Source organism: Phaenicophaeus curvirostris, chromosome 1 (assembly GCF_032191515.1).
Source record: "Phaenicophaeus curvirostris isolate KB17595 chromosome 1, BPBGC_Pcur_1.0, whole genome shotgun sequence".
NCBI classification, from domain to species: Eukaryota; Metazoa; Chordata; class Aves; order Cuculiformes; family Cuculidae; genus Phaenicophaeus; species Phaenicophaeus curvirostris.
The window spans coordinates 52,295,614-52,321,592 of record NC_091392.1 but is presented as its reverse complement, the minus strand read 5'-3'; the positions used below and the strand labels follow the sequence as shown (position 1 = coordinate 52,321,592).

General features: G+C 40.3%; 1 protein-coding gene across 2 annotated transcripts in view; it reads right to left on the bottom strand.

Moving 5' to 3' along the window:
• Positions 1-13,704, bottom strand: part of ACSS3 (acyl-CoA synthetase short chain family member 3) — an 80,017-nt gene extending 66,313 nt beyond the window's left edge. The window contains exons 1-2 of one of the 2 annotated variants that reach the window (XM_069858251.1): positions 13,570-13,704; positions 3,046-3,239 (exon numbers count right to left, since the gene is read on the bottom strand). In XM_069858251.1, the coding sequence (XP_069714352.1) occupies positions 3,046-3,213 (168 nt within the window). In that variant the 5' untranslated portion in view covers positions 3,214-3,239; positions 13,570-13,704. The remainder of the gene's footprint in view (positions 1-3,045; positions 3,240-13,569) is intronic. The other variant, XM_069858240.1, reaches the window with a different exon arrangement.
• Between the last annotated feature and the right edge of the window lie 12,275 nt (positions 13,705-25,979).

Sequence of the window (25,979 nt, the reverse complement as noted above, 5' to 3'; positions counted from 1 at the left end):
ACTTTTGTTGCCCCTTTCTTTTCCTTAAAAAAAAGTGACACATTTTCAACAAACCCCGCATTTATGCAGTCATTATATAGTTCTGCTGCACCTGCTGGCCCTGCTCTGGTTTTGTGGTTAGATGATCCCAGTCAGACTGCCATGTTCTGTCACATATTATACACCGGTCTAAAGAAAGAGATTTGATTCACACCACACAAATAGGTAAAAAGAAAAAGCAAGAGAGTACCTTGTAATCTACAATATCTATTCCAGAAATAAACAGTGCTTCTAGACAAGGCCAGACTGCAACTATTACAAGGCAATTGTGCACCAGTAGGTTCTCTATCAGCAGCTGAGCTTGCTGTCTAATCATTCAAAAGGCTCAATCAACTTAAGATAAAAAAGAGAGGTAACCACTCAGAGCATATCTGTATGCAGGAACTACATCTTATTGAGAATAAACTCTCACATAGTAGCTCCTTTTTTCAAGGAAATCTTATTAAAATCTCCAAATGCATCAACTGTCAGTAAGCGCGGAATACAGCATTTCTGACCTCAGTGGAAGACAGTAACAGATACTTTTGAACAACTTGGGTGTCTCACACGTTTTGTACTTCAAAAATTGTGGTTCACTTGCAATTCATAATACTCCTTTAGTGAAACATTTCCAAAAATCACATCTGAAAACCGCCATTACTCGCATTTTATCTTGGAGGGTTTGGACTTAAAATCTAAAAAGCTCTCTGGAATTACCACATAATCATTATGATTCAAAAATTATGAGAAAATTTGGTTGACGAAAGCATAGCAACTACCCTCAAAAATAGGCACATAAGCATATTGTTCTTAAGCATCCTTCTCATTTTTCCTAGTTTACTAAGATAAAGTGCTTAAACAGATGTCATGTTAATTTCTCAAAATATAGTTGATGTCCTTCAAAGCATCTACTGTCTTGAAATTGCAAGCTGTATACTCCCAGATTCAGGTGAAAAGAAAGATGAAAAAAATGCCTGTTCATGTGCTCTGTACCACTTCATCACAATTCACCTCAGAAAGTCTGTAACTGCAATACCTGACAAAAGTAAAAACTACCTGCTGCATGACTTTGGAGCATTCCCAGACCTATTTAAAATTCAACATAAATTGTTAGCTCACAAATTATATGCACCTTTTCATAGTCACTAGAAAGTGCTTGTTATTTCTTTCACTTAGATCTTACAATAAAATGCGAAATATGACCTTTCTTCTACAAAAGCACATCACTGCCAGCTTTCAATTCCACATTTTTAACTCCTTCTGAGTAATCGTACCCACAGTAGGTCCTGTACTGCAGCATCTAAACCAATTCACATAAAAACCTAATAGAAAGGTTAGGTCTTTTTCAGACTGCTTCCATTAACTTCTGAGTTCAGCAGAATACCATCTATCACAGCCACTTAAATACATATTTTAAGAGAACTTCAGTATTGGGCAATTCACTTAACAAGAAAGCTTTACAGTACTGTGAAACTAGAACACATTTTTAAATTCAGACTGAGGATGCACCTCTCCTTTTTACTTAGAATTTCATTACACATCAGATGAACAAAAAAAGTATTCAAAATATTTAGACGTGCCTTTAAAGAACAAATGAAAAGACATCATAAAAATTTACACTGGTCTGCAGCTAGTAATATTATAGCTAACTCTGCAAAAGACTTGCTATTTGACCTTGGGTAAGTGACTTAAACTTTCCCTATTTTCTTTTTAATGCATGAAACAAAGATCATAGTTACGGCGCTGCCTCCCCTTGTTCCCCAGTAAAAGTCCATTTGGATTAATGAATTAATATTTGCAAAATGCTCCAAAAGTAAACATGCCAGATGTTTCATATTGTAGCAACTCCCACTTTAAAAGTATTTTTTTTTTCTTCTACATTCCTCTTTTGCTGATCAAAAGCTTCTATGAGTTAAAATTAATTCTTACAGCTCTTTGAAAAAGTTAAGGAGCAGGAAGACAGAGAAGAAAAACTATGGAGCTGTCATTAGTCTTCCCCCGTCTCTGTTTCACAATTCCAACAAACCATTTCAGTTGCTTTATTAACTTCTGCTTTGTTTAAACATCAAGAGGGAGGAGAGGGAATGCATTCAACTTTCTATTTACAAATATTCATAAAACACAAGACTTTGGAAATCTGAAAGGCACTTCTGTACACAAAAATTGAAGTAGAAGTTCCAAAAATCCTGTGGAATTCACCCTGCATAATGTTTTGGCTTATACATCTACATAATTCAGCGATAGATGGCTACCACAGACAGTTTGAGTGATCAAGATGACAAAGACATTAGTCTCGTTCACTGGCAGAAAACAAGAACAGAAACTTACAGCACAAATATTTTTAGCTGGTTTGAAACTAATGCATATACCAGTTACTGATATGCACATATAAGCTACTATGTAGGCTATTAAAGTACTATTTGAATTTTCACTTACAAAGACTTCTATAACGTTTCATCAACGCATTCAACTTGTGCCAAACATAGAAGCCTTTAAAGCACTCACTTCTATTGATTATGATCTATGCAGTCTCACTTACTTAAGACAACTGGTTCTATACATGCCTTGATTAATGTACAAATTAGATGAAGTAGCTATACAGCTTAAAAACGTACTACATAATACGTCTATACATCAAGTAAACCAATGAAGTCATTTACGGTTGGCAGCATTTTCCTCATACACTTGAGGAAAACGCTGAGTGAAAAGCCAGTTTTAAGGCGATGCTTTGTAGATAAAGATTGACAAAGGGGAGAAGAAAGTATGTTCTAAACAGACAGCAGTGCGTTAAACTGATGCTTTTCAAAAAGAGGTCAAAATTTGTATCTCAATGTCTGTTATAAAAGCATCACTCTCAGCACAGATGCAGTACTTAGTTCACATTTCAACGTTAGGTATTATAAACAAATTGAGACTGTGTGGCACACAGAGAAATGGGACCTTCTCTGGGGTAAAAAAAAAGGGGGTTGACATTAATTTATATGAATAACTAATGCAATCCTGTGTGTTGTTCCAAATATATGTTACCTTTGCATGATCAATGCGAACAGAAAGCTCTTTAGATGCAAATCCACCAAAAATCAGGCTATGGATGGCTCCTATCCTTGCACAAGCCAGCATACAGTACATTGTCTGTGGAATCATGGGCATGTAGATGACCACACGATCTCCTTTCTTCACACCATGTCTGACCATGACATCAGCTAACTTGGAGACCTGTACTGACAAAATATTCATAACATATTAAAAGTTTTTCCAGATCTGCTGCTGCCCCATAAAAAACAACTTTCACACAATCAACAGATGCAGAACATGAAGGAGACAAACTAATACGATACAGAAAGCAGATGGGCAATTCAATCCAGGTTCAATAAATTTAGGATCATTTCCTTTCTGAAAAAAGCAGTGCAACACGTCTTTTTTTTTAAATGAGAATGGACTGAAGCTAATTATTTTACACATTAGATCAAAAAAAAATAGTAGCAATGTTTTTGCAAAATTTTAAATTACACTCTAATCATTCTTTCTTTTATCCAAGTAACTGCTTATATTCCTCAATTTTAGCTTTTAAGAATGGATGTAAGCAGGGAATTTCATAACACACATTCTGTCCTAGCCAGCTAAGTTTGAAACAAAAATCAGTATGTACACATACCGACTTTGGCAAAGTGTTGCAAATTTCTCAGAACCCAAGACAAGAAATCCTATCTCCTGAATCAAATGTTAGTACAAATTCCAAGAAGTACATTTAGACTTAAGAAATCATTTTCCTCTTACTTCCAGATTTTCATTTTTGGTATGCAGAAGTCTGAAAACATAGTCTGCATGGTAGGAAAGAACTGGAACTCAGAAAATGTGATAGATCACCAGCAATGTCAGCAATCTGTATCGCCATGAGAAAATATTTATTACCTCAACAGTATATAGTATTACATCACAAAACCAGTATTGAATAATTCATTAGTAAACCAGGATAGATAATCTACCACATAGTAAGTTGTTAGAGTGAGCATGGGAGCTTATGACAAGCACTCCATACTTGTTCCAGCCCGCTCGTTGCAGCATGGAAATGTGGCATCTTCTGAAGGAAAAGCAAATTACTAATTCATCAAGAGCAACTGAGTGAAGCCAGCTGTAAGAGGTTTCTCAAATTCCAGGGGCTGACAGTTGTGTAACAATCAGTATCTAAACCTGCACACTGCTTTTAATTTTTTTCAATTAAATGTCAGTGTGTAGAGGTGTATAAGTAATTGAGGTAAAACTACATGTAATGGTGCACAAAACACAGGTAAGAGGTTAACAGGAAAAACTGCAGACTAAGAAGACTCAAAACAGAGTAATAATCTACTAGGAAACAGGATGGAACTAGAATCATCCCAGGAAGTCATAAACTGGCATATTCTATAAGCATGGTTGCACATCAGTCAGATGTAACAAGAACAGTTTTGCTTGCAAAAGTTTCACATTAGCGGTAAGACTAAAAAGTTAAAGACTCTAAGAAGTTCTTTGGATATCCGAAGACATATAAATCTAAGTTCAGAACAAAGGTGTTGCTTTGTCTTATGGGGGAACTCTTCTGACATACAATAGTAAACTCTTCTTTAAGAGGTTGCCATTCCCTAGAAAATGCTACAATAAACATAGGAAGTTTAAACATTCAACTTTCTTTTGCTGTCAGTGTAGCACAGGCAGTGTAGACTGTGGAGAGAAAAAATCAGAAGGGCTAAGGCACAGCTAGAAATCAGATTGGCAAAGTCTGTGAAAGATAATAAAAAATCCTTCTATAAATATATAAATAATAAAAGGAGGACTAGGGAGACCATACAGTCCCTATTGGACGCAGAAGGAACAACAGTGACAGGGGGTGAGGAAAAGGCTGAGGCACTTAATGCCTTCTTTGCCTCAGTCTTTAATTGTAAAGAAAGTTGTTCCCTCTGTGTACAAACCCAGGAGCTAGAGGAGCAAAATGAGGCTCCCATGATGCAAGAGGAGGTGGTCAGAGCCTTGCTAGCCCAACTAGACACCCACAAGTCTATGGGGCCGGATGGGATTCATCCAAGGGTATTGAAGGAGCTGGCAGATGTGCTGGCCAAAACCCTTTCCATCATCTTCCAACAGTCCTGGAAGACTGGGGAAGTCCCACTGGACTGGAGGCTGGCTGATGTTGTGCCCATCTACCAGAAGGGTCGCAGGGAGGATCCAGGGAACTACAGACCTCTCAGTCTGACCTCAGTGCCAGGGAAAGTCATGGAACAGGTGCTCTTGAGTGCTATCATGAAGCACATGCAAGAGAACCGGGTGATCAGGCCCAGTCAACACAGGTTATTTTATATAATTATTATAATTATTATTAATAATTATTATTATAATATATATTAATAAATAATTATTAATAATTATAATTATTTTATATTATTATTATTTTATAATTATTACTGATTACAAAAAACCACAATGTTTGCCTGCTAAAGAAAAAAGGCATTATTTAAAGATCCACAGATATCTGTTACCTATATGAAAGGTAGGAAGGGGCTCTTTACCAGTAAGGGCAGTGATAGGATGAGAGACAATAGTTTTAAGCTGAAAGAGGGGAGACTTAGATCAGATACTAGGAAGAAATCTTTTACTGTGAGGGCGGTGAGGTACTGGAACAGGTTACCCAGAGAAGTCATATATGCCCCATCCCTGTAGGTGTTCAAGGCCAGGTTGGATGGGGCTTTGAGCAACCTAGTGGAAGGTGGCCCTGCCCATGGCAGGAGGAGTGGAACTCAAACTCAACCCAAAACAGTCCATGATTCTATGATAATTACTAATTTTGTAACAGAAGACTCCTGGTGCCTGTATACAAGCTATGTAACTTTGGTACCTTGCTGCCAGAGGAAGACAGTGAAGAGATCTGCATGTACTTAATTAATTTTTATATGGGTAAAATGTACTTAAAGCAGAATATATACATATGTAGCATGTTGCAGACAGGACTCACGTGTCTTCCGTGTAAACCCACTAATCATTTGCCTGCACTTAACTTCCCATCCTAGAGAGTTTAATATCACCAAAGACAATAACCCAATACAATACATGGGTATCTATGATTTTCCTTGTGCCCTTTTCCTCATCCCTCTGACAGCCAGGGGAGCATATGGAATACGTAATAAAACACTGTATCTGCACCTATTTGGAAGACCAGAAAACATCATAAAGCAGGTTTACAGTGCCCTTAAGATTGATGTGGAAACCCTGAAACATCCAAGCAATCACTCTTTCAAAAAAAGGGAGGGGGCAAGAGTGAGTAGTGTCATTTCATTAAACTGTTAAAAGCCATGAAACCTTCCACTTCTGTACAGTGTGTTGTCATTTACCGTTTACATTAAGACAGTGTACTTCATCACTCTGTATTCTGCAGTTGCTATTTTCCTACCAGCATGCTATTTCTCTGCTTTTCTTCAAGTCAAAGATTGCTCTATCACTTTTAATATATTTGACACTTCAGTAATAAAATCACTTGAGACCAAGTGATATAATAAGAAACTGAAACAGGCTTTCAGCTTTGAAAATGTGAGCTTAAATTGCACTTCTACCAAATGCAAGACACCAGGGAGCATAGCTTTATTTTCACCCAGGTACCAAACAAATGCTACATCTGTATTAGCAGGCCAGGTTTGGAGAAGTACTGCAGTTCTGAATCACCTGGCTGTCCCCATAGTTACAAAAAGCAGGCTTGGTCCCTGAGAAGAGATTTTTTCTTAAAAGTTACTAAACCAGAAATTCTATTCCAAATGCTCAAAAGAAGAATTTCAAACCTTCCTGGTTTGAACAATGACTGGGTCTCATCTGTGTCGAGTTCTTAAATGCAAGCTAAACACAAAAGGATTCTTCAAATACGAAGAGGTCCTAAAACATCCTGAAGTGCATCTTGTAGCATTAAGAAGTGTCATATCACATATGCAAAGCATAAAGAATGAAGAAAGACCACTAGATACAAAACAATCTGGGTGATTCCTCACCTACACCCAGGAGATATGAGCAGAACAAGACAGATACACACATAAATCCAAACTGACAAGGGCTGGCACAGCTGTTTTGGAAGATACTTTATAGCATTGGTCATTACAGAAAAAATCTTCCTACAGAAGAAATTACATCCTAGCTCATTGTTGATAACCTGAAGTCCTTCCTTTTTCATCTATAGTTTTGTAACATTCAATGTTTTCAGGGACTTGGGGGTGTGCTGGTTTTACTAATCCCATCACGTTACTGCACTCAGCAATTATTTATTACAGCACTGAATTAAGCATGTTAACTGTGCATTGTTATTTAAAAGAATCACAGAGAGAAATCATACTGCTTCTGTGTACATGATCTGTCAAGCATTAACAACGGCAAATAACATGCCTCAAATTCTTGTGATTTCCTCTCGCAAATCAGAGGAGCCCACCAGGAAGGTGGATTTTGTGATTTTGTGATGGGAGTCTGTTACAGACCACCCAGCCAAGGAGAAGCAGCTGATGAGCTCTTCTATAAACAGCTGGGGTTAATCTCTAGATCAATGCCTCTTCTTCTTGTGGGAGACTTCAATCTTCCTGATATCTGCTGGAAGTACAATAGAGCAGAAAGGAAGCAGTCTAGGACGTTCCTGGAGTGTGTGGAAGACAACTTCCTCGCACAGCTGGTGAATGAACCAACAAGGGAGGGTGCCCTCCTGGACCTGCTGTTTGTGAACAGAGAAGGCCTTGTGGGGGATGTGGCAGTAGGAGGACGCCTAGGACAAAGTGATCATGAGATGATAGGGTTTTCTGTTCTAGGTGAAGTGAAGAGGGCGGTTAGTAGGACAAGTGCATTAAATTTCCAGAGGGCAGACTTTGAACTCTTCAGAAGGCTGGTTGGCAAAGTCTATTGGGGGACAGTACTTAAGGGCAAGGGAGCCCATGAGGGCTGGGAGCTCTTCAAAAAGGAAATCCTAGCAGCTCAGGAGAAAGCCATCCCCATGTTCCGGAAAAAAACAGCCGTCAGGGGAAAAAACCAGCTTGGTTGAACAGAGAGATCTTGAGTGATATCAAGAAGAAGAGAAACGTTTATGGGCTCTGGAAGAAGGGACAGGCCTCTTGGGTGGACTACAGGAGGGAAGAGAGACTGTGTAGAGAAAAAATCAGAAGGGCTAAGGCTCAACTAGAAATCAGATTGGCAAAGTCTGTGAAAGACAACAAAAAATCTTTCTATAAACATATAAATAATAAAAGGAGGACTAGGGCGACCATACAGTCCCTGTTGGACGCAGAAGGAACAACAGTGACAGGGGATGAGGAAAAGGCTGAGGTACTTAATGCCTTCTTTGCCTCAGTCTTTAACCGTAAAGAAAGTTGTTCCCTCTGTGTGCGAACCCAGGAGCTAGAGGAGCAAAATGAGGCTCCCATGATGCAAGAGGAGGTGGTCAGAGCCTTGCTAGCCCAACTAGACACCCACAAGTCTATGGGGCCGGATGAGATTCATCCAAGGGTATTGAAGGAGCTGGCAGATGTGCTGGCCAAAACCCTTTCCATCATCTTCCAACAGTCCTGGATGACTGGGGAAGTCCCACTGGACTGGAGGCTGGCTGATGTTGTGCCCATCTACCAGAAGGGTCGCAGGGAGGACCCAGGAAACTACAGGCCTGTCAGTCTGACCTCAGTGCCAGGGAAAGTCATGGAACAGGTGCTCTTGAGTGCTATCACGAAGCACATGCAGGAGAACCGGATAATCAGGCCCAGTCAACACGGGTTCACAAAACACAGGTCTTGCCAAACTAACCTGATGGCCTTCTGTGACAAAGTGATTCGGCTGCTGGATGAGGGAAAGGCTGTGGATGTGGTCTTCCTGGACTTTAGTAAAGCCTTTGACACAGATTCTCACAGTGTTCTGCTTTGGAAACTGTCAGCCTCTGGCCTGCACAGGCGCACACTCTCCTGGGGGGAAAACTGGTTGGATGGCCGGGCCCAGAGAGTGGTGGGAAATGGTGTGAAATCCAGCTGGAGGCCAGTGACAAGTGGGGTTCCCCAGGGCTCAGTGCTGGGTCCAGCCCTGTTCAATGTCTTTATCAATGACCTGGATGAAGGCATCAAGTGCACCCTTAGCAAGTTTGCAGACGACACTCAGCTGGGTGGAAGTGTCGATCTGCTGGAGGGCAGGGAGGCTCTGCAAAGGGATCTGAACAGGCTGGACTGCTGGGCAGAGTCCAATGGCATGAGGTTCAACAAGGCCAAATGCCAGGTCCTGCACTTGGGGCACAACAACCCTGTGCAGTGCTACAGACTAGGAGAAGTCTGTCTAGAAAGCTGCCTGGAGGAGAGGGACCTGGGGGTGTTGGTTGACAGTGACTGAACATGAGCCAGCAGTGTGCCCAGGTGGCCAAGAAGGCCAATGGCATCTTGGCTTGTATCAGAAACAGTGTGACCAGCAGGTCCAGAGACGTTATTCTCCCTCTGTACTCGGCACTGGTGAGACCGCTTCTCGAATACTGTGTTCAGTTCTGGGCCCCTCACCACAAGAAGGATGTTGAGGCTCTGGAGAGAGTCCAGAGAAGAGCAACAAAGCTGGTGAAGGGGCTGGAGAACAAGTCTTACGAGGAGCGGCTGAGAGAGCTGGGGTTGTTTAGCCTGGAGAAGAGGAGGCTGAGGGGAGACCTCATTGCTCTCTATAACTACCTGAAAGGAGGTTGTAGAGAGGAGGGTGCTGGCCTCTTCTCCCAAGTGACAGGAGACAGGACAAGAGGGAATGGCCTCAAGCTCCGCCAGGGGAGGTTTAGGATGGACATTAGGAAAAAATTCTTCACAGAAAGGGTCACTGGGCACTGGAACAGGCTGTGGCACGGGTGGATGAGGTGCTATGGGGCATGGTTTAGTGTTTGATAGGAATGGTTGGACTCGATGATCCGGTGGGTCTCTTCCAACCTGGCTATTCTATGATTCTATGATTCTAAGTGAGATATTCTAGAGAATACACTCAGTGATGTAAACAGAAGGTTTTTTTCACCTACCTAACAACCTTTGTCTTAACTTGAAAATGGTAGTATTTTCCAACACAATCAGAAAGCTTGTTTTTAAATTAACATAAGACACTGCTCCTTATTTCTCCTGGATATCTTTATATTTCCCTGATACTACACAGATGCAGTAATAGTTCTAGCAGAATTTGTGTCTCACTTGTGTTTTCCTGCCATCTCATTACTGGAATTAGAGAATCTCCCAAGGCACACTCAAAACTTTCACCTATATCTCCATTTCACCGGTTTCGGTCCAACACTATAATGCTGATTTAAAAACCTATTGCAGGCATCAGCAGAAAAAAAAGTTCAATCAGTACATTCTGGAAGATAGTTGAGTCTTATATTTGCCGAATTCTTCCCCTCTCAATTTGGAATATTTCATCTGTAACAACATATAATTAACACACTTAAACTGCAACTGTATGCACTTCAACTGTAAAACTTCACTTTAACTAACTGTAATCATAGAATCATAGAATAACAAGGTTGGAAGAGACCCACCGGATCATCAAGTCCAACCATTCCTATCAAACACTAAACCATGCCCCTTAGCACCTCGTCCACCCGTGCCTTAAACACCTCCAGGGAAGGTGAATCAACCACCTCCCTGGGCAGCCTGTTCCAGTGCCCAATGACCCTTTCCGTGAAGAATTTTTTCCTAATGTTCCTGAATTTTTTCCTAATTCTCAAGACTTTCCACGTGTGAAGACAGTATAGTTGCACGGAATATCAACACAAACAGATCTTGCCATTATTCACACCAATAAAAAAATTGCTGGAATTGTCCTGTAATCCTCATATTCTAGTTCTGCCAAAAAAAAAAGTTTCCCAGAAGCTGGGCACGAAACATCCACAAGCTCCCAATATTTCTTTCTATTAATTATAGTTTAGTGGTGCTTAACTTCAAAATTGCAGCATCACTGCAGCTCTTAAACCTAAACAGTAGTACAATAAATAAAAAAAGGATAGGGCTAATCTGAAAACAACAGGCTTCCTGAGGACAAAGCTCAAGCTATCCCACCCTTCCTAAGAGCCTCATTATCTTCAGACAAGCACCCATGTCATTTGTTTCCATTACAGAATGACAGAATCACTAGTTTGGAAAAGACCCCCAGGATCACTGAATCTAACCATCCTATCTGCCACTAAACCATGCCCCTTAGCATCTCGTCCACCCGTGCCTTAAACACCTCCAAGGAAGGTGAATCAACCACCTCCCTGGGCAGCCTGTTCCAGTGCCCAATCACCCTTTCTGTGAAAAATGTTTTTCTGATGTCCAGCCTGAACCTCCTGGAGTTTGAGGCCATTTCCTCTTGTCCTGTCCCCTGTCACTTGGGAGAAGAGGCCAGCAACCTCCGCTCTATAACCTCCTTTCAGGTAGTTGTACAGAGCAATGATGGCCAAACGCCATCACCCACGCTCCACAGTGGTTCAGGAGGTATTTTCTCGAAGTCTCACCTAGACCCTAAAAGATCTATGCCACAAAATACAGCAGCCCATGTCTTTCTCATTTTCAGCAAATCTCTTTTTTAATACCTTCTTTAGCAGGTGTCCAATAGTTACTAGGTAAACTAAATTAAATTTATCCCTCAGAATGGACTAGACATTTTCTATAGACAAGATAATAGTCTCAAATCCTATCTTTTGCTTACATTCCAATTTTATTAAGGAGAAGAGCAAACTGCAGAGAATGCAAAAAGAGTATTTAGACAGGACTCTGATACAAACAAGATTGTAATGAACTTCTGAATGAGTTCTGCTACATAGCCCCACAAAACTTAAAACAATTCTTCCATTTGTTTCGGAAATGCTGCTACGAGAGTAAACATGGAGGAAAGCATGTGTACATTAACTAGCAAAACTTTCTCATTCTGCACAAATCTACCACATCCTGAAACAACTGAAATGTTTATAGAGAACGCAGGTGCACAAACTGAAGAAACTTAATACAAACATCAAGCTTAAAGCAAAACAAAGGCTACTTTTTCAAGAGCTTTTCACAGGAAATTAGAATCATAGAATAGTTTGAGTTGGAAGAGACCTTAAAGATCATCTAATTCCAACCTCCCTGCCATGGGCAGGGGCACCTCCCACTAGATCAGGCTGCTCAGATAATCTACATTAAAATGTTGTATTATTCATTAAAATAAAACAACATGTATTTTTATATGTAGATAGATGCATAAACTGATTTCATATATATACATAAATATTTTGTGCATCTATTATGTCTATACTATTTTTATATATGAAATGTGACAAAAATGTATATATAAAATTATTATATTATAAATATATGTATAAATATGTATAAATATAAAAGAATAAATAAAATAAGATAAGGAGATAAGCCCTTTTAAAGTCTCCTCATTTCTTAAAACACTGAAACTAGTCTTTCTAGCTCCAACATACTGAATGGGAATTTCTATGTTCTTGTTTAGATTTGGTAAATCAACAGGAAACTAGTGAGGAGTAAAGGTTTTCTATATTTGATATTGAAAGATAAAGTGTAGCACAAGTTTATCATTTTTTTTGTTGCTGTATGACTTCTCTTTCCTGCAACAGTGGAACAAAACCCTCAAAAACTGAATTACTGTATTGTGAATCTCATTTCGCATTTTAAAACCATAGGTTCACATTACTGCAGACACCTCGTGCATATCTCAAATACAGTGAGTGTGTTCCATTCAATATAACGCTTCTTGCACACTGAAATACATTAAGGAAGAATAAGAATCTGACTCCAGCACGTCTTTCACTCAGTGTTAAGTGCAACTTCTACATGTAACTGAAAGACAAAAGGCAGCTAAACAGAGGAGCAGGGCAAGGGCAAACCACCATCTGACAGCCGTGAGAGTAGAGAACCTTGAAGAGGGAAGACTGCAAATATATATGGTGGAAACAACCCACAGTCAGGCACTGAATAAATCCAAAAGAGCTGGTGCAGAACCGGCTATTCGTGACTCCAGGTAGTGCTAAGCTACCTCAGCCGATGGGGGAGTCAAAATCCACAGACTTTATAACAGAAAACTCGTGCTGGGTAGCACCCCCACTATAGCCTACAATAGGCAGGGTCTTATTAAATCAGCTCTTTAAGAGTTCCTAACTGTTAAATATCATTTAGTTTTACTCTGAATTTTGTGCAGCAATAGCCAAGGTACACATCTTCATTCCTACTGGAATAGTACTTTTGTTCACCATATTAAACATCAAAGAGACTTGACCAATACTTCACCTTTTAAATATGAAACAAGAACTGTTGGGTGGAGGGCAGAAATCCAATAGAGAAAAGTTCAACATTTAACCACCTAGGAATACAATTACTAAACTGCAGAAGAAGAAGAGGAATTAGAGGAAGATCAAAACCTCTTAGACACAGTATAATTGGGTACAGGCAGTGAAGCTCATAAATCAATACTGAGCTCAGCAAAAGGAATAAACTAACAAGGTAGACCATTTCTGCCTCTCTAATATCTACCTGCCATGCAACATTTATCACCCATTTTCAGCAAAAAGGTTATTCTCAAACATACCTGTTCAAGAAGTTCCTTATACGTTATTTTCTCTTTCGTATTTGTTACAGGACTGTCATAAATAATGGCAATTTTGTCTCCTCGTCCATTCTCAACATGACGATCTACAGCATTGTAACAGATATTCAGCTCTCCACCTACAAACCTAAAAAAGAAGTTGGAATTCCATAACAGCCAGCCTTCCAAACTAGTAAGACTATTTGTAAATTATTTTATTTTTAAGATATTAGAACATTCAATTAAAACATAGCTCATAAAACATTATACTCAGTTCAGAAAGTCATTTTTTTTCTATAACCTTACAATCTAATCAAAAAGCTAAGTAAGCCTGTTAGTGAAAAAGTGAAAGTGAAGTACTAAACCTTAATTGACTTAACTAACAATCTGCTAAACTTGGTCTTGATTTAACTTACTTCACGTCATTCTGATATTTATAGCTAAAGGTTTCACAGAAAAAGCACACATTCACATAAAAGAATTTAACATCATGAAAATATGTTATCACAGTACTTTATATTGGCATGCACACATATCTTTTTTAAGAACAGGTTCAAGACTTGAAATATTCTTATCCATCTCTTCATTATAACAGTCAAGCATATAGGTATCTGTATCTAACTGCAACTCACCCCAACAGTTATTAAATCTTAGAAATTCATGATGCATTTGACATGACCATGTTTTACATTAGTGACTCAAAATCCCTTTAAAGTGATGTGACTCATAGCTTCTTCAACAGCCATTCACAGAAAAAACCCATCTTCTAATTAAACACTTCACAAACTCAAATATCATTTTTATTGTCATTTTACACAAAAAGAAAAAGAAAATTCAAGTGCAGCATAATCCTCAAGTAAGAAAATGCAGACGGTACCAGATACAAAGATGACTCTACTAACTAACAGATGACACAGAATCAAAAAATTGAAGATCACTCCACGCAATGCTCTTCGTGTTTGTTTTCCTACCTCCACCTATCTCTCTACAGAAAAAGAAGAGCAACACACAGTAAAAACAAACTTGAGTTTCCCAAAGTTCTATGGAGACATTCACTATGATAATGTATTGTTATAATCTAACTAGAAATAAAAACAGATGGCCTATAGTAACCCACTTGTCCTTCACCTAGCCTGTCTAATAAAGTACGGCTCTAAATTAGTATATTATCTGTATTATTCATATATCCATACACACAGACGTCACAAGATGGTCTTTATTGTCCAAGAATGGCAAACATTAAACCAAAACCAGTTAGGATGTTTAGGACGCAGCAATCTTTTATCATGATTCCTTCACAATGCCTTTGGCAAGGATAGTGGGAATGGCTGGACTCGATGATCCTGGAGGTCTTTTCGAACCTAGTGATTCTGTGATTCTGTGACAAAGTGGGTGACCAGGAAAGTTACAAAAACGTTCTGTACTACAAACCTCTTCCCATTAAAGAACAACTGTATGAACAATATAGGACTGGGAGCAGTTTCATGTAATATAATATAGAGAAACTATGTATTTCTGTCATAAAGGTTGTGCAGGATTCAGGTCACCCATTGATTTTTATATCAACTCACTGTAGGATGATATGAACAAGGGAACAAGGGACCACAGTACCTGGGCTGCTAGTCATAACCATTTAAGAATGGTCAAAACATGAGAAAATACCAGAGCTTGGATCCTTCTAAAGATAATGTCACAACACCATCACATAAAGTGGAGTGTTCACAACTGCTCGTGAACAAGTATGCGAAAAAGACATGACTCAGGCTGAAACAAAAAACAAGACTTCCTGGACAGTGTAATGAGAGCACTACTACCCTGTTCACAAGGGGAGACGCTCTTACAGGATCAGAAAAGCAGAGATGCACCTACCATGACCACAACTGCAAGACTTCCGCTTCTCTATTGCCACTCAAGCACATGCTCAAATCCCTTTTTCTGGCTGTCAAATAGAAGTGTCCCAGCTTGGAAAAGCTGCCCTCTGCTGCTGCAAACTTTTGGTGATTCAGTGATTCCCAAGGAGACGAATATCTGTGAGGAACTTGATTTGCTTGAATAAGATTTAGTTGGAAAGAAACTGGTATGAAACCAGGATCCAGTCTTGAAATAGGGACAATTATGAGATGCTCCTATTTTAAAGAGGTCTAGAACTGGAAAGAAAATATTACAATAGTCTGCAGAAAGATCATAAGTGAATCTGCAGGATGTTTGTAAGAGCTGCTAGTAAATCTTGCCATAATAAGCAGGGATGTAAAATGCTAATTTGTTGCTAACCAGTCAATTGTCTCTATGCTGTTAACCACAAGAATCCAAGACTGAACAACCTTTTTTAGGCTGCGTTCCTAATGCTGAGAAATGAATAATATTCAACAAATGGAGCAGAGGAAGAGTGGAAAAAAAAGTAAAAATAGTATACAGTAGCAACCCTACTACATAAAAGACACTGGATTCAGTTCAGAAGCAGTCTCTCTGAAGAGCTCATCTACCGCCCACTGGTGCTACGGTGGAAAAAAAAAAAAATGACAGGGTTCTTCCTGTCAAAAATCATAGCATAGTGGTTATAATATCAAAACAACTTGCTTCACAGCAACGTTTTAAACCAATATTCTGACAATATCTATCTATCCTTTTGATAAGTCTTTTTCCCATACATCCACAAAAGCAGTAGCCTTTGGCAATGCACATCATGCATAACCTAGATCTAATAAGGCACTTCTTGAAGAATTTGAGTATGGATACCCATGTTAGGGCCCCCTTGAGCCTCTTTAAAGCTGCCTACAGCAGTCACCTAGGAATCATTGCCTTTTCATGACGCTCTTGTCGCACTGAGGTCTCGCAGAGTTTCTGCTGCTTCACAAACAGGAATGTCAAGTACGTGCACTTATCTCCTTAATCAGGTTTTTAAATTACTACTCCGTTAACTTCTTAGTGATAGGAGTAGCACAGGGCACAAAAGTGCTCATCACCTGCTCATGACTGACACTTGGCAAATCAGTTAGTTAGGTCTTCCACAGCGGAACCCCCCTTATATACAGCTTAACATCTACCCTCTGTGGAATGGAATTTTTTTTTACTGCATTCAGTATTTTTAGGATGTGACAAGAGCCTACCGGCTAGTATCAAAATAAATATAGGAGAAAAGAGGGCAACACATAATTATGCCTTAATTCACTTTGCTCAAATATTCGAAAATTATGCTTTAATTTCCAACAACATATGCTATCTTAAAAATCAAAGTAGCTATATTCAGGGAAAATTTTTAGTCTTCATTTAACAGTTTGGAGGCAAAGATAATTAATACAAAAAAAAAGAAAGAAAGTAAAGGCTCCAAATAAAGCTGGCATATACTCAAAAGAAAAAGCCACATTAAAATTATTTTGCACCATAAGTGTAAAAAAATCATATTGCTAAAATCCTTCTACGCCATGCATAGTACATACACTTCTCCAAGCCAGGTTCCCATGAATCAATGGGGTTTTTTTACTATTTTTCTAGATGAAGTGAGAACAGAAGCTGAATAAAGCGTCAGACAAAACCACAACAACACTAGATATTTTGAGATATTATGTTAATTGATACAGTCACAGCTTTTAAATGCACAAGCAACATTTGATCATCAATATGTGTAATATTCCTAAAGCTCAGAGGGGATTTTTGTATTGCATTTATGTCTTAGAATCGGGGAAAAAACAAAACTTGCAGAATTGCCCTCTGCTTGCACACATTAGGAAAAACTGCTTCCACATTCCTAAAGAAATACTTGCTTTAACCAAATAAGTTGTTCAAGTGCTCCACTATCTTTAGCATTAGTAAGACTTTTCTTCCTAACATCTAAAATCTACAACTCCCTTGTTGCCATTTAAGACTTATGGTTATGACTTCTCCAAAGGCAACTCAGATAATAGTTTTGCCTTCAAATCAGTAGTCAAATTCTACATCTTATAAAACTTACGTCTCCTTTTAGACTTCTACACCCAACAATTTCAATTCCTTCATCTTTTTCTTGAACAATTATGGTTTTTTGCTCTTGTCATTATTTCTGATGAGGGCAAAACCTGATGACATTTTGCACCATACCAGCTACTGATGCAGGTTAGAATAGTCAATAGTACATGGGATTACTGCTTTAACACAAAAGCCAGGGGATGGTGACACTGATGACATACATTTTGGAAATAATTTTGCATCCCACTGACATATTACTGGTATTTCTAATGGCAAAGACTAAAGAGAAAGTACTAGGACATGCTGCATGTTTCTCTCCTGCTTTTATAGTATTTAGGGAGGACAAATTGTTATTTGCCTTACAGCTACATTTTAAATACTTTAACCATCTTCTTCAACTTCTTCAAGCAAAGTAAACGAGACTGGAAAATATAGAAAAAGCATCTGTTTCTGTAAGTTCAGGTTTGGCAACCAAAACCAGAGAGACTGAAAATAATGGATATATGTTAATTGACCTAATAATATATCTCTCAAACTAGCTGAAACATTTTCAAAAATTCTAGCTCAAGAAGCCCATATATGAACTTCTTAACACTATTTTTAAGGTCTCCACAAACTGCTTCCTAGGTAACTTCTGAAACAGAACAACATCTCTACTCTGTTAGACCATTAAGCTATGTTTTTGTTGGAAGCTTGGCCTCTTCCTCTGTTGTGCCCTCTTTGTTTTCGCTTCAGCATGTCCTTTTATTCTCTTTTATGCTCTCCCTTATATTCAGTCTTTCCCTCAAATAACTCATCTAGCTGTTGTCCTGCTGAGCACACTGGTAACAATCTGCAACTTCAGAAACATTAGACTACTACACTGGTATCACTATTACCTGTTAATGTAAACTTAAATTAAAAAAAAGGAAAGAAAATTGCATGTTGTACATCAAGACGTTACAGAGGATTACGCAAATGTGAACTGCTTTACTTTTTACTATCCACAACAAAGCAATAGAATGCTGACATGCAAACAACAGTCAGAGCCTGATGTTGAGTCTACAGAGACTTGCATCTTTGTACAATCCCACCCAGTAACAGACTGGCTGAGGTTGAAAGGGACCTCTAGAGATCACCTGGTAAAACCTCCCTCCTCAAGCAGGGACATTTGGAGTCAGCAGACCAGCATCAGGACCTTCTGATACCTTTTGAATATCTCCAAGGATGGAGGCCTTACAACCAGCTCTGTGCCAGCACTTGGTCACCTTCTCAGTAAAAGAGCGTTTCCTGATGTTTGGAGGGGATCTCCTGTGTTTCAGTTTGTGTGCACTGCCTCCTGTCCCATCACTGGGCAACACTAAAAAGAGCCTGTCTCCATCTTCTGTGCATCCTTCCTTCAGGTATTTATACACATTACTGAGATTATTTCAGTTTGTGGCAATCTGCATCCCCAGAGGGAGAAAGATGCAAATGAGACATGAGACCACAAAATACCCCTGATCAATCTGACTTCAGCCAATGAAACTTCATCCAGTTACCTCTGCCGTTAGATCAAATAACTTCCATCTGAGAAGTCACAATGCTTTACAAAGTCCTAACCACATTACTTTCAGCAAGCAAGCTTATGCTCAGCAAATCACATTTGTCTGACAGAATCTGATTGCAAAATCTTGCTCACAAATATGTATATTCACATTCCTTAATTCTTAAAAAAGTAACAATTGTATTGACTTCTTCATTATTATGTTCAGGAATGTCAGAGCCAGTGAGCTCTACTGGTCTCCAGTTATGCAGGCAACCTTTTTTAATATTGCCATGACCTAGGAACCAAGGCTAGTGGACCACAGATCTCCCTATCCATACATTTCAGGACTTCTAACTGTTATCTGACCCTGCTGACTTTAAGATATTTATCCTGACTGGGCGTTGTTTAACATTTAGCTTAACACATATAAAGAATTTTCTCTACTAGAGGCACCAAGCAATAATATCAGACATGAAAAAGCAAGCAAGCTCCACACTACTGGTTCATACCTCATCATGCAGGCATATTTGAGAGTGACTAATATTTTTAATTCTATTTGGAGAACGATTAGTATTCTTAAATTAAAATAAACCCAGGAAAATATAAAACAGCAAAGAACATCAATGCACCTAAGATGACCCTTATCCTGCATTGCCTTTTTTATATTACCACAGCTTCTCCTTGAGAAAAGATCCATGATTAGAGGTGATATAGGTCAAAACAAAATTTTAACAGGTAAATCATCTCCAAGAAAGTACTGAAAATCCTATTCGGTAATTTATAAGAATGCTGTGACATTCTGTCCTAGGGCAGTTTGCTATTCACCATGTGAATATATATCTATATCTAGTAATGTGAATGCTTTTGCCATCCACCACCCTAACAATGCCCTCTAAATTAGGACCGGCTTACATAGTTTCTAAGATTAAACAGCCCTGAAAGCTGCTGTTTCTGTGTTTTCATACATGTACCTTCCCTAGCACCTGATGCCCGGTTTCCTGGCTCACAGCCACCGTTCCCAAGCCAGGCCCAAAATGGGTCGCACTGGAGAGATTTGGGCACCCACGCTCACAGCACCCAGACACACACAAACTCACACATGTATATGCCACGCATGTTGCAGTGCACAGGGCTGCTCTCTCACCCCAAGATACTCATTCCCCATCCTTTTTCGGGAAGAATGGCTAGAAAGCTGCCTGGCAGAGAAGGACCTGGAAGTGTTGGTTGACAGGTGACTGAACACGACCCAGCAGTGTGCCCAGGTGGCTGAGAAGGCCAACAGCATCTTGGCCCATATAAGAAAAAGTGTGTCCAGCTGGACCATGGAAACGATCATGTGGCATTGGTGAGGCCACACCTCAAATACCAAGTTCAGTTTGGGGCCCCTCACTTCAAGAAAGACATTCAGATCCTGGAGTGTGTCCAGAGAACAACAACGAAGCTGTTGAAGGGGCTGGAGAACAAGTCCTGAGAGGAGCAGCTGAGGGAGCTGGGGTTATTTAGCCTAGAGAAGAGAAGGCTGAGGAGAAATCTTATCACTGTCTACAACTACCTGAAAGGTTGTAGAAAGGTGGGTGTTGATCTCTTCTCCCATGTGACAGGCGATAGGATGAGAAGAGCCTCAAGTTGCACCAAGGAAGGTTCAGATTAGACACTAGGAAAAATTTTTTCACCCAAAAGGTTATTGGGCACCGGAACAGGCTGCCCAGGGAGATGGTTGAGTCACCATCCCTGGAGGTATTTAAAAGCTGGGTAGATGAAGCGCTTAGGGATACGATTTAGCAGTGGACAGGCATGGTTGAACTCAATAACCTCAAAAGTCTTTTCCAACATGTGATTCTATGCTTCTTTTAATCATTAAGCTTTACTGAGTGTAATCATTAAACTCCTCTGTGCTCTGCACCTATCTCTTTGACCACCCCAAACTGGAGTAGCTGGAGTAGCTGGAGTAACTCTGTGCTAACCACCCGGCCTCTTCACTCTGGCTGGTGGGCAGGCAGCACTCCCCGGTACTGGTAGTGAAAATGTCAACAAATAAAACTCTCTAAGACTCATTCTGGAGTTTTAGAAAGCAAGCACCCTTTATCAGGCAGGGGACACGTAAGGGAGCGATCTCCATCAATCCTGTGCAGCGAGACAGGAGCTGGGGACAGAACAGATCCCCCACTCAAACGCACGGGGATAAATTTTCCCAGAAAACTTAGGCGTATTCTGTTACTTTCAAGGATTAATTTTAATGTCATCATGAACTTTGCAACAGACAAAACTCTTGCTCGCTGGGAGCTGCGGAGCGAGCTCGGCCCGGCCCGGCCCGGCCCCGCGATGGGCGACGCTGCCCCGGGCCGAGGGCAGGAGCGGCCGGAGCCGCTGGGCGCGGGTCGCACCGAACACGAGGCGGCATCGGCCCCGAAGAACGAGCAGCGTCTGGAAAAAACCACCGTTTTAACGCAAACACGCCATCGGAGGGACATTGCGTCGGACTTTCAAAGAGTTACTTGGATGACACTAAGCTCAGCCTCAGCCCAAACAGAGCCCCCGCCCTCCGTGCAGCGGTAACTCCTCTGCCCGCCTGCCCCCCCCAGCTCTCACCAGGCGCCGCCGCGCCGCTCCAGGGCCCGGGCCCAGGGTTTGTCCCACCGGATCCCTTCGGAGGCCGCTCCCCAGACCTTCTCCGGCTCGGACACGGAGGACCTGAACACCTCCTCGTAGCGGCCGAGCGGGCGGGGGCCGGTGCGGAGCCGCCGCCAGGCAGCGCCGAGCGCCGGCAGCGCCCACGGCCTCGCCGGCAGCCGCATCGCCCGCCGCGTCCCGGAGGCTCCCGCAGCCCTCGCCGGGGAGGCGGCCCGGGCGGGGCGGGGAGAGCGGGGCCGGGGCGGGGGGCGCTCCTGCGGCCCTGGGCTGGGACGGGCAGCGCTGCCGCGGGAGAGCAGAGCCGGCACGGGGAGCTCCCCTCGGCGTACCGGGTCGTGTCACAGTCATGGAATCGTACAGCCATACAGTCACAGAACCACAGAACGGCTTGGGTTGGAACGGATCTTAAAGATCATAGAATCATAGAGTAACCAGGTTGTAAGAGACCCACCGGATCATCAAGTCCAGCCATTCCTATCAAACACTAAACCATGCCCCTCAGCACCTCGTCCACCCGTGCCTTAAACACCTCCAGGGAAGGTGAATCAACCACCTCCCTGGGCAGCCTGTTCCGGTGCCCAATGACCCTTTCTGTGAAGAATTTTTTCCTAATGTCCAGCCTAAACCTCCCCTGGTGGAGCCCCCCTGCCATGGGCAGGGACACCTCCTGCTAGATTTTAATTCTTATAATTTTTTTTTTTTTAATTCTCATCTCTTCTTTCTAAATTGGAGAGATATGGATTTGATGGGTGGCGGTAAAATGGATAAGAAACTGGTTGGAGGGTCATATTCAAAGGCTCGAAGTCCAGATGGAGATCTGTGACAAGCGGTGTCCCTCAGGTGTCCGTACTGGGATTGCTACTGTTTAATACATCGTAGAATCATAGAATCATAGAATCATAGAATCATAGAATCATAGAATAGCCAGGTTGGAAGAGACCCACCAGATCATCGAGTCCAACCATTCCCATCAAACACTAAACCATGTCCCTTAGCACCTCATCCACCCATCCCTTAAACACCTCCAGGGAAGGGGACTCAATCACCTCCCTGGGCAGCCTGTCCCAGTGCCCAATGACCCTTTCCGTGAAGAATTTTTTCCTAATGTCCAGCCTGAATCACCCGTAGCAGAGCTTGAGGCCATTCCCTCTTGTCCTGTCCCCTGTCACCATTCTGAATGAAAATTCTTATGCAAACATAATTAATATGTTTTGGTGCCTGCTCAGAAATCGGCACATGCAGCCTTAGACTTGAGGGTGTTTACAAGCCCACTGTATAGCTGAATCCAGTGCAGTGGTTGTCTACTTGAGGCATGTGATGAGTAGACTTAATGAGAAGTATCAATTGCCTCAGCCCAATTTGTGAAGCCCACTCCCCAACAGCAACGGCATGCAGTCAACCTCTGGTGAGAGCAACCTATTTCTGAGCTGGAACACTATCTCCCTTTTCTCTGTTGAGGATTAAACTGTTGAGGCCACGCTAGCTGAAATATTTAAGTGTGTGTATTCTGCAACAAGTTAGTTGTAGGCAATAACACTGAAAGAAGTATCCTGAGATATAAATACTTAATGGGTCATGTCTGGTGGTGCCTAGCATTTCTTGTGCGATGCTAACCATTTTTCCACTCTGTCCATAGTATGTGTTTAATTTGAAGGTATAGCCATCTGGCAAAGGAATCATCATTGCAACAGTAAACACTCTGGTATTAATTTTCAGTATAAATCCCACTAGAAATTATATGCTAGAGATGCAGAGAATACAAATTAACTTAATCAGAACATGAAGTGCATTAAATTCCTGTTTTAGCTAATATCCTAGTATTTGTTTCCTGAAGGAATGGTTGTAATGAGTAACTGTGGAACATACTTCATTAATTAAACTACTCGCAGCCCGTACTGATAGCTAAAAGGGTAAAGAGGGGATTGCTAGTTCTCCCAATTGCATGCTAGCAATTTAAGGTTAACTTACAAATGCTGTTGCAGCAGATTTCTGAGCTGATGCATTTTCTGTCTAAGGATTTTTTTATTTTTGCAAAACTTTATGATCCTGAAATTCACACTCAACAAAAAATTTTCAAATAACATCAAGTGATGTGCGTAGCAATTAACCTTGTTGCTGTAAACATCATTGAAAAAACAAATGTATACTTCTAGGCATAGATCTAGCAAAAATCAAACTGTGAAACATGTCCTGAGTGTTTCTGCAACTGCAAAATAATTTATCTGAATCACTTCTTTTGTTTAAAAAAGCATCTTTTCTGCAACTGTGTCTTTTATTCCAGGCATGCATGTTTGGAGATATATGTGTGTTGAAAAAAGATTAGCATAAAAGTATTATAAACAACATCTCCTGTATACAAAATGCTCTTACTGTCCTAGTGCACAAGACTTCCAAACCTTAGTAATCCAAATTTCATTTAGAGCTCAAAGTGAAACCATAGTTGCAAAAATAGTACATATGTCAAATTACTTTGCTATTGTTCTATACTACCGTTTTGTCCATCTTTTAGACTGTGCACACCCAACAAACTGCCAGTCTTATATGAGTGAGTTTCACAGTCCTGTCCACCGTTGGTGTCTAACAAATAGAGGCAGTCACAATTTTCTACAATATAAAGTAGTCTGCATAGTTAAGCTCAAGTCAAAATAAACTTTTACATTTTCCTGGTAGGTGATAAAGGTTGCAGTGTTAACCAGTGCCTTCTAAAGAACATAAGTAGATAAAATTATTCTTCCATTTTCTTATCCAGTGTTAGAGTATTAAACATATCACAGTTTTACTTGGAATCCACTAAAAATCTTGTAGAGAATTAATAAACAAATAAATTATTACTTGAAAAAATATGTATTTGGGTAGAACTTTTCAAGTAGATATTTTGACTGGTTTTAGTGATTACAAAAGATGCTGTGGTTTGTTCTGCCATAGTGCGATCTGGTTATTGGAGAAAACAAAACAAAACAAAATCACATAACAAACAAAAACAAAGTGAACCAAACAAACCCCATAGAAATATCTACACTTACCACTCTTCTTTGTTTGACTGCTGCCTTCCAGCCTAAAGATGCTTTCATGTCAGAAGTGTTTTAGTTTTTGCAGCAACCAGAGTAGTGATGCAGTGCAGAAATCAATGTGTCCATGGGAGATCACGCCTCTGTCTGTTGAAATGCTGGGAATTCCTGACCTTCTGTTTATTTCTGTCTTCTAGAAATGAGTGTGTGTAGTGTGCTGGAAGACAAATAATGAGAACTTAAAAAAATTGCTGAAGTATCTGTATCCGCAGGCAGGAACCAGTTTTTACAGACTTCTGGGAAGTGCTGAAGTAAAAATCTGACTCGATCCAGGTAAGAGTGAGTTAGAGATCTTCTGGAATGAAAGTGCTATTTTAGTATCAATTTTCACTGATTTAATGATTTGATTCTTCCCCAAGGAGGACAACCTGTATTTTATCCATAATTTTCCAGATCTAAGTTCTGTTTCAGAAAGCTTCTTGGGCATATGCTTAGCTTGATTCATGTAAGTAATCTTACTCACATGAGACCCTGCTATATCTGAGTCAAATGATCAGACAGCTTTGATAAAATTCTGCTGGGCAATAAGTTTAAGTTCTAAAAAAAGTTTGAAAATGTGAGAAACAAAACCAAATAGATAACTGGGATTTCTTAATTTTTTAAAAAACACTAAAAAAAGGAACACACCACCTAACAAATCAAGCATATGAAAGCAGAATAGTTTCATGGAAAAGCAAAATGCTTTTTGATATTTAGGCATGCTTGAGAAAAAAAGACCATGGTAAATTCCATGGAGAATGAGAAGTATAATTTTGTCTTCTGCTTTGCATTTCTGCTGTGCAGATTTAGCATACAAACTTGAGGATGTAATTTTATAAAGGCTGTCATTGAACTCTGATTTTTAGGTAGTCGATGTCCCTGAGCTGCCCAGCTTCCTGAAATTGCAAATTATCAATTATTTGTCTTTTCAAGAGTAAAATCTGCTGGTTTATCCAAGGCTATTCCCATTTCTTTTATATACCTCTACCACTGTTTTCCAGATCACTGCATTAGAACCATCACAGGCACAAGCACTGTTTTTACAAACCAGTCAACATTCAATATATATCTTTGAAGGAGACAAAAGGACTTCAGGCACCAGAATTATTATTGATGCTCCTTTTGAACTTAAAAACAAAAATCACCATGGATTTTACAACCTTTTAGTTAACCCAGAAAGTTGTCTTTCTCACAGAACTACCAAAAAGCCCTCAGTCAAAGTTCTAATGTCACTAATGGCATAAAAATAAAGTAATTTTAAGTTTTCCTATTATATCAATATTTCT